A 9,151-nucleotide genomic window follows, 5' to 3' on the forward strand; every position below is an offset into this window, starting at 1 on the left:
AAGGACGCGGTCTCAGCGCTGTGGCAAGGTCCCTCGCGGGCGCCCGAGGCTGGGTGGCGGCGCTCTGTGGGGGTGGAGTGACCGAGAGTAAGGACGTGCATGTGGCCGAGTGGCAGGCGGTGGGCGGGAAGGCTGCTTCAGGAGGCGGGCAGGACGAGTTTGGGGGTCAGGGGAGCCAGGCGGAAGCCGGGCGCTGCCGAGAGTCCATTCTGTAGACAGATCTGGGACAGCGCGAGGAAAGTCTGCGTCGGGAAGATAGAAGATGAATATGAGTGGAGAAGAGAGAGATTCTGGGTGATGGATGTTATTAAAACGTGTATTGAAAGTGAGGTCTGGGGCCGTGTCGGAGCGAGGAGGGAGCCTGGCAGGGTTTACGGAAGGGGACGCGCCTCCTGAATGTGAAGCACACACGCACCCACGGGGCGGGGGGACCTTGCGTCTCACAGGAAGGTGGGGACCGAGCAGTTTGAGTGCCTCGTGTCCGGGCTTTGGTGCCGGGAGGAAACCGACTCTGCCAGCACCGGGCTCGGTTCCCCCAGTGCTGCCTTGGAAACGAAGACCGAGACCCGGGGCGTTCCTGGGGCTTCAACTTTCGTGCCCCCTCCTCTCACGTCTGTCAGCAGAAGGCCACAGGGAGCCGGCGGAGCAGCAGACTTGAGTCAGACTGCGTCCTGTCCAGCACCCACGGGTGCCAGACTCCCGCAGAGAGCCGTGCCACAGGCTGAGCCACGCGTTTTGAGTGGAGAGCACAGAGGGGAGACGGAGAGCCATGGAGACGTTCCGAGGAAATACTCTGAAACCCAACCATGGCATCTGTTTTGCCTAAAACTATAGAAGAGGAAGAAAATTACAGCTCAGGCTTAGCTCGCTCCCAAAATATGGCTATTAAGTTTTTGATCCTAAGCTGAATTTGTGGTCCTGACATCTTAGCCTTTCAGTAACACCTCCGACCTCTGACCTCTGGCAGTGCACATGGCCGGGCCCTCAGTGTTTCTGTAAGTTGCAGGTCCTTGGCCTAGGCTGGGAACTAAAATCTAATGTTTTTATGGGAGCAGATGGAATGTCTTTCCCATCTGGTCAATGTTTTGGAACGCTGAACTGACAGGGAATGAGGCCGGCATGGTTAATGGGACTGGATTTCTGGCATTTCGAGTTCTCTACGACAAAGAGGTGCATTGCTTGCTGGCACACGGGGGTGGGGCAATTGTTTTGTCGTTTATCCTTTTTTAAAGTGGTTATTTTGAAATACTTTAAGAAGCTGCAAAAACAGTACAGAGCGGTCTTTCCCTAACAGCGGCACAAAGGGTTTGCAGAGACTGGGGGCGGGGCTGGGGGAAGCACAGTGAGCTGAGGCTGTCCCTTGGCCTGGAAGCTGTTTTCTTGGACAGAGGCTTGGCACTACCCGCGAGTGGGAGGACTTGGCAAGTGTGTAATCCAGCTGCTCTGACTGTCCCGGGTGCCCTGTTGCCCTCCCCCGTCACCTGGCAGAGCGGGGCGGGGGCGCCTCCTGTGAGAACGAAACATCTGGGCTGCTGTGCAGGCTCTGGAGGACCTCGTCAAGGGGGAAAGAGCAAACGGACTTAATTTCTGCTTAAAATTATCGTAGTCATTCCAAAATAGAATACGTAAAAGTTCTCTGTATTAGAAAAAGACACGATACCAATTGTATATTTTCTTTTCTTTATTTATTCTCTGTAAGTCTGTCAGATGATAAATTGTAAATAACAATGATTAAAGAAATATGCTACTGATAGATCCTGCTTTCTGTGCAAACACTGCCAGTTCTGGGCTTCGTCACCTTTGCTCCCCATGCCTTGCATCCATTTTGGAGAAGTGTTGGGGCACGGAGACGGGGGAGGGTGTGTGTGCAGTGGCTGCCTGTTGGGGGAGGGGGGAGGGGTTCCACGGAGGGGATTGACACAGGCCTCACATGATTGGTGACTGTTTCTTGGAAGAAAAGCACCTTGGTCTCTGGCATTTCCACACTAGACATGAGATTTTATGTTGTCGTGTTAGTCCAGTGCTGGGGAACCCAGTCCAGAGTTAGTTGGGGATCCTTCACTGTTGTCACAAAGTGGCCTTGTTGGATACACAGACGTCTACACGGCAGTCTAAATTTAAATCCCATCAAGGTGCGTCTGAAGACGCCCATGCACACAAAAAGCAGCAAAAGCTGTCGACAACCAGAATACACTCAATCTGTGAGGAACGTTAGGACGAAACTACCTGGAATGACGTGCGTCTTACTTGCCCCCTGAAGACTGTGTTTATACTTTCAATTTTCTGAGTAGCGTGAACATATTTTTTCAGTGATGGCCAGGACAGATAAAGGAATGGACACAGGCTCTCAGAACAGCCGAAGGAGGCCACAGTCCAGGCCCACCCGGCCCTGCGAAGGTCTGAGATCCTGATTCCGTCCCCCAGTCCAAGTTTTAAAAACTGGCAACTCTTGCATGATTCTAGCTAAAACTTTTCATAAAATTAATGTTCCGAAGACGACTGCCAGAGGCGAGCATTCGGAGAGGGAGGGCTGGGAGCGGCAGCGGGCTGCCAAGCGGCACGGCGCTGGGTCCGCTCACGGAAAGATGGGTGCGGCCTCCAAACTCCGCGCCTGGACCCGCGCGCGCTGCTGCAAACGCCCGCGGCCCTCGTGCACCCGGTGCCCAGGCGAGGGGCCGGGGCCAGGACCGCCCGGGGCGCCGCGGGGAGAGCCGCGGCCGGCTCCGCCCTTCGGCCGATCTCACCCCATCGGCTCCGCCGCGGCCTGCGGACGGCGGGCTGCGATTGGATCGATGACGCCACGGAGGCGGGGCGTCGCGGGGCCCTGGTTGGAGGGAGTAGCGTGGCGTGCGGGCTGCGTCCCGGGCCCTGATTGGAGGAGGGGCGCGAGAGGCGGGGGCGACGGGGCTCTGGCCCCCCTCCGCGGGGGCGGCTCACTTTCGGCTCTGCGACCTGACGTCTCTGAGGCGCGATGCGAAAGGTGGTCTTGGTCACCGGGGCAAGCAGGTGAGGACTCCCGGGCGGCCGCGGCGGCGGGACAGGCCCCGAGGGCCCGGGTGCCCTTCTTTTCTGTCCGCCTGGGCTCCGAACCGGGGGGAGGCAGCGCGGGCGCGCGTGGGTGACTCCGCTCCGTGTCCGGTCCCCAGCGGCGTCGGCCGGGCCCTCTGCCAGCGGCTGCTGCAGGAGGACGACGGGCTCCACCTGTGCCTGGCCTGCAGGAACCCGGACAGGGCCGAGGCCGCCCGCGCCGCGCTGCTGGCCGCCTGCCCCTCCGCCCAGATCACCTCCGTGCAGGTGGACGTCAGCGACCTGCGCTCCGTGCTCCGGGCCGCCGCGGAACTCAGGCGCAGGTGGGCCTCTGGCGCGGGCTTTCGGTGGGACCGCGTCACAGCCGCGGCCGCGGTGGAAGGCGTTTGGTCAGGAGGCGTTTTCATCCGAATCCTGGGTGTTTCCTGGAGGTTGACACACGAGTGCGCCTTGACGTGGCTCAATCATGACGCCGCGCGACAGTGATGCCTTGACACCTACGTGCATTTCCCGCATCTTCCTGGCCCGAAGGAGGTCGGGCAGGGAGTGGCTGTAACAAGTGAAGAGACTCAGGAGTGAACATGAGGGCGTGCCCAGAAATGCCATGGGACTTGGCACTGCCTGTGTGGGCCCCAGAACCCAGGTCTCCTCCCTGTTTTAATCAGGGAAGACATCCAGTTATCACAAATTAGTCATTTAGCATTTGGTAAGAGGTTTAGTGACTTAGCCCAAATCTAAGGCGGCGAGGCTGTGGGGTCGGGGGCAGCCATCCTGGCCACGCAGTGCTGCCCTCAGGACGGCGCCTTGGGGTGGGTGGTGGTATCCAGATCCAGATGCAGGCCCAAGGGAGGCGGGGCCAGAAGGAGTATCAGTGGGGACATTTGACCTTGCATCCCATGTGGCTCCCCAAATTCTTCTGGAAGCCACCATGGAGGAGCGCTCTCGTGACTGACATGTCCTCGCAGGTTCCAGAGACTGGACTGTGTCTACCTGAACGCCGGCATCATGCCCCAGCCACAGCTGGACGTCAGCGCGCTGCTCTTGGGCTTCTTTTCAAGGTGGTTGCCGTCCCCTAGACGGACCGATGGCAAGGGAAGGGTTTGTTTCTCGGCCCCGTCCTGCCTGGGTGTGTTAGGTTTGGGGGCCAAGGGGGTGTCAAGAACAGCGAAGACCCCAGGGAAGCATGGCAGCCCCATCATGAGCAGCATTTATCGCCGTGGGGACGGCCGCCCGTCATGGCTCCGCGGTGTGCTAGGTCTGATGGTGGCCGTGAGCAGGGCCATCTCAGGATGAAGTGGGTTGTGAGTAGGACTCCAGGACCCAGGAAGGCGGCTTCAGAGGCACTGCCCACTCCGTGTCAGCGTCCCGAGCCCCAGGCGTGGGGAGTGCAGGGAACCCAGTCCTGGGCGTTGTCCATCCACTCGGGGCGTGGCTTCCAGACTCCCAGGCTGCAGGGAGATAAATCTCGTCTGGTGACCCGGTTCCCTTACACACAGGCACCCCCTCCTCCCCGCACGCTCCTGCTGTGCTCCTCTTCCGCTGTATACACACGCATGTACACACACATACACGCAGAGGCATGCGTGCGCACATGCACACAATACATGCACACATGCATGCACACATACCTACATGCAGATGCATGCATGCACACAATACATGCACACATGCATGCACGTACCTACATGCAGATGCATGCATGCACACAATACATGCATGTGCACGCACATACACACAGATGCACACACGCACTTTAGGCACATACACACAATGCACACGTGCATACATTCACAATGCACACACACGTGCACACACGCTAGAGATGCATCACATTCGTGCACATACATGCATGCACACACCATGCATGCACACATGCAAACACGCACACACAGACGGTCTCCACAGACCTTGATGTCACAGGGAACCTCCGTGTCAGTATGGGCGATGCCCCATGAGTGCCCAGCAAGAAGACGGGCCCTCTGACTGCTGGGCCAGGCGTTAAGCCTGGGTCTGTGCGGTGACCCTCCCTGACACAGCTGTCCCTGGAGATGCCCACTCATACCTTGACCTGGGAGAGGCGGGGGAGTTTCAGCAGATTCAAGAGACTCGGGCTCCTGTTGTCAGCGTGGGCTATGCATGTTGGGGCCCCTGTGACTTGGTAGAGGGAGCACTTCTGCACCTTACTGAGCACTGTCACTGACTCTGAGGAAGAGGTACTTTTACCCCTGTCGTCACCGAGTCCAGGAAAGGCGGTGTGGGCAGGGAGGCCAGCAGGGCGTCTCTACAGTGTCGTTAGTTGGAAAAGCTCTTCAGAGTCATGCAGTTGTCTCCTGTCCTCTCAGAAAGGTGATCCACATGCTCTGCACAGCTGAGGGACTCCTGACCCAGCATGACAAGGTCACCGCCGACGGACTCCAGGAGGTGTTCGCCACCAACGTCTTCGGCCACTTCCTCCTGGTAAAGTGTCAATAAGCCAGCACTTAGTGCGGGTCCCGAAGGCTTGCCTGGGCACCCCGCTGTGACGCTCAGCAGGCACGGCCGGCACTGTCTCAGTACTGAGACGGTCACCTTGCGCCTGAAAACGTCACTTCCCTACAGGAGCCTGTCCTGTACAGATGTGTCTCTTGTCATCGGGAGGAAGTGGGGAGACTGCCCAGGCTCCGCGGAAACCGTGCAGGGACGGAGGGAGGCGGCCCTCGGGGGGCCGGGCCTCCCACACGCCCACTTCCTCCAGGGTGCATTAGCCACATGCATCGTTTGGGGGGTTCTGCCCAGGGATTCGTCTGTTCTCCTCCGTCTAATTCTTCATTCCTTCATTTACTTATCGGTCAGTTATACCTCGGTAAAGCTGAAAAAGTCGTTTATTATGTCCGTATGGACTCGGCTGTGTGTTTCTTGCTTTGAGTTACAAATATGGCTTCATTTTCTTAGACTGTTTCAGTTAGGTGCTGTGTGTCTCTATAGTCAGGACAAGTCCCTGGTTTCGTTTTGAGCCGTCCTTCCTGGCAGTACCAGGCGCTTCAGGCTCAGTGTGTATATGTCCTGCCTGGGAGACCTGTTCCCTTTCATCTGAGGTGACATTAGACACCAAAGTCTGTGTGCTCGTTGCTGTCGAGACTCCCTCTCAGCCCACAGAGCAAGGAGCGCACGCGTGCGTACTCACGTTTGTACATGGCCGTTCCTGCCTCGATTCGGGTAAAAGGAGGCCGTCCTGATGTTCCCAGCCATCACCAGGCCCCGGGTCATTCAGGGCCCCCCTTGCTTACCCGTGACACTCCAGCCTCACCCTGACAGCAGCACTGTGTCGGACGCCCTCTGTCCTCACCCTGGTGGGCCCCGGCAGTTTCCGCCCCCCTCCTCGTGCAGGTCCGGGAGCTGGAACCTCTGCTCTGCCGCGGCGACGGCCCGGCCCGGCTCGTCTGGACGTCGTCCCGCAATGCCCGGAAGGCCAACTTCAGCCTGCAGGATTTCCAGCACCGCGGCGGCCAGGAGCCCTACAGCTCCTCCAAGTACGCCATGGACCTGCTGAGCGTGGCTCTCAACAGGAAGCTCAACCAGCGGGTGAGGCGCCTCCGGGGACCTCTCCTGGTAGCATGGCCTCTGTCCCCGCGGTGGGTGGAGGGCGCCGTCCTGTGCTTGAGTGGGACTGCGTGAGGACAGGCTCGCGGTAGCTGGCTCCGCCCCCCAGCGCCAGGTCCAGCCGCTCCCGCAGCCCTGCGGGGCCACGGTGCTCCAGCAGAGTGGCGCAGACGGACCAGGGGCTCCCGGCATCGTGAGACAGGTCAGAGGCTTCCTGTCCTCCTACAGGCACTCAGGTTTGGAGCAGTTACATGGTTTATGCAGAGGTCACACTCTAGTTAGTGGTGGAGCCCGGGATGGAGCCAGGCTTGTGACCTTGTGTCCTAGACCTGTGCACTGACCCCTCGATTGCCCAGTGTCCGCACACGGCTGTCCCTATAGTCAGGCGTAAGGGACTCTGGTGGGCGGTGGTCTCCAGAGGCCCCGGTTCAGGCCGGCTCCTCGCAGAGGGCAGCGCTGTCAGCCACGCCGGCTCCCACGGCCGCTGGTCTGAAACGCTGGTCTGGAAGGTGCTGCACCTTGGGCGTCTCAGGCCTCAGCACACCCAGCCCCCCCCCGCATGCCCCTGTGTCGTGTGGTGCGGGCCTGTAGGTGTAAAGAACTACACGTGCAAGGCCCTGGGCCAGCCTTGGGGTCGAGGAGGGGGAGGAGTCACAAGACGAGAAGCCCCCCGCCTGTGAGGGGGCAGCTCGGATCCTGTGTTGAACGCAGCCGCTGCCGTGAGCCACGTGTGCCGGTCTGGACCTGTTTGTTCTGGAGCAGACCCTGGGTGGGATGGAGCGTCCGGGCCTCGGAGCCATGGGCTGGGCTGGGCTGGGCGGGGTCCCTGCTCTGCCGGGCACGTGCTCAGTTTGCATGTTGGCGCTCCTGGAACTCAGCCCCCCTCACGTACCCCAGGGCCTGTACTCCAGCGTGGCGTGCCCGGGGACGATGCTGACCAACATGACCTACGGCATCCTGCCCGCCTTCGTGTGGACACTGCTGATGCCGATCATCTGGCTGGTGAGCGCTGGACACTGCTGTTCCTACTTCACTTAAGCTGTTCGACTAGGGACCAAAAGATGAGCTTGCAGGTTTGGAAATGATTTAAGAAACTGGACGCGGAGGTGTCGAAGCTGAGGTTCTGACGTTCCTGCACGTGCCCTCTGCTCCCTGCTGCCTGGCCCGCCCACGTGCCCGGGGCGGGAGGGACGTCCTGATCCTGCACAGATGGCCGGGAGCCCATGGTCTGTGGCCGGGACCCAGTGCCGAGCAGCATGGAACCGGGTTTCCCCGAGCTTCCGAGGTGGCCGTGGGTAGCAGAAGTTCCCAGGGAGGGGGCGACTGTCCATCTTGGGGCCACAGAACCTGGTCTGCCTTTCCGTTTGCGTTCGAGTGTCCTCCAGCACACTTAGGAAATGCTGCTTCTAGGAAGCGACCGTCCCTCGTGGAGCCAGAAAGAGCGCCGCTCGCTGTAGAGGTAGAAAGAGCGGGCGCAGGTAGAGGGCAGGACGGACGTCAGGGAGGAGAGCTTGGCGCCGAGTGCTGCAGGTGGAGCGATCTTTAGTTTTTAGATCCCTTTATTTTTTGACGTTTAAAATAGCGCCGGGTAGGAAATGCATTTACCCTTCCGGTTAGCGACCCGCGGCAGACGCCACAGACAGCGCTGTCTCCCCCCCCACAGCTCCGCTTCCTCGTCGACTCCTTCACCCTGACGCCCCACAACGGAGCAGAAGCGCTGGTGAGTCACCCGTTCCGAAGCCCGCGCAGGCGCCACAGCTGTCACTGCCGCGTCCCCTGGCGGCAGGACCGCCCTCCACCGGGAGACAGGGCGGCCGAGGGCCCAGTGGCCTCGCTCCCCGCAGCTCCTTCGGGACCTTTGTGTTTCTTTTGGAAACTCGAGGACCCAGCACTCCAGTGCCGACACGGAGCTTCTTAAATCGCGCTGCACCGAAGCCAGCGGAGGGCGCTCCGGGAGCCGGTGTGACGCCCTCGCTCCGGTAAACGCCCACCCGCCGTTTGGTAGGTGTCTGTGCTGGGGACACAGGCTGACGGTGGAAGAAAATGCTTCTAAGCTCATTTTAAGTAGTCCTCGGTGCGTTTGCCAAACTGGTGGTAGCACCAAGGGACAGTACAGTCCTCCAGGGCTTCGTCACTGCACGTGCACGATGCAGAGCATCGAGCCTGGAGGTCAGGTGCACACTTCTCACACAGCAGTGCAGGGGACAGTGCTTAGAGGACAGAGGCTCCATGCGGAGGAGCCTGGTGTGGCGGGGAAGGCGCGGAAACCGACTGGCAGCCGCCGGGGGTGCTCGGACGCGGGGCCTGGGCTCGGAGGCTCCGTCCACCACGTCGGCTCAGCTGGGGCTGGAGGGCGGGTTGGGCGTGGGTAGGATGGCAGTGTGACCCAGTGTCACAGTGTGTAAGCGTGCCACGACCCTGCTGCGTGGGAGCGCACCCCAGTCTCCCTCGGTGGTGGTCGTGATGCTCGTGAAGGACGTGGGTTTGGGGACCGAGACCTCATCCGTCCCCGGCGGGCTGAGCCGTGCGGCCTGTGCGCGGAGCT

At 60.3% G+C, this 9,151-nt stretch overlaps 1 protein-coding gene across 9 annotated transcripts in view; it reads left to right on the forward strand.

Moving 5' to 3' along the window:
• The first annotated feature begins 2,899 nt into the window (after positions 1-2,899).
• The window catches only part of HSD17B7 (hydroxysteroid 17-beta dehydrogenase 7), an 11,548-nt gene continuing 5,296 nt past the window's right edge, over positions 2,900-9,151 (forward strand). For 2 of the 9 annotated variants that reach the window (XR_002776610.1, XM_011377038.2), the window contains exons 1-7: positions 2,900-3,006; positions 3,147-3,350; positions 3,993-4,085; positions 5,370-5,484; positions 6,394-6,588; positions 7,504-7,608; positions 8,189-8,326. Coding sequence is in view for 5 of the 9 variants with exons in the window: in XM_011377038.2 (XP_011375340.1) it covers positions 2,972-3,006; positions 3,147-3,350; positions 3,993-4,085; positions 5,370-5,484; positions 6,394-6,588; positions 7,504-7,608; positions 8,189-8,326 (885 nt within the window). In the remaining 4 variants the exon portion in view is untranslated. Of the gene's footprint in view, positions 3,007-3,146; positions 3,351-3,992; positions 4,126-5,369; positions 5,485-6,393; positions 6,589-7,503; positions 7,609-8,016; positions 8,137-8,188; positions 8,327-9,151 lie in introns of those variants that run through there. The other 7 variants (XR_896915.2, XM_011377040.2, XM_011377039.1 and 4 more) reach the window with 7 other exon arrangements.

This window comes from Pteropus vampyrus, unplaced genomic scaffold, assembly GCF_000151845.1.
Source record: "Pteropus vampyrus isolate Shadow unplaced genomic scaffold, Pvam_2.0 Scaffold304, whole genome shotgun sequence".
Taxonomy (NCBI): Eukaryota; Metazoa; Chordata; class Mammalia; order Chiroptera; family Pteropodidae; genus Pteropus; species Pteropus vampyrus.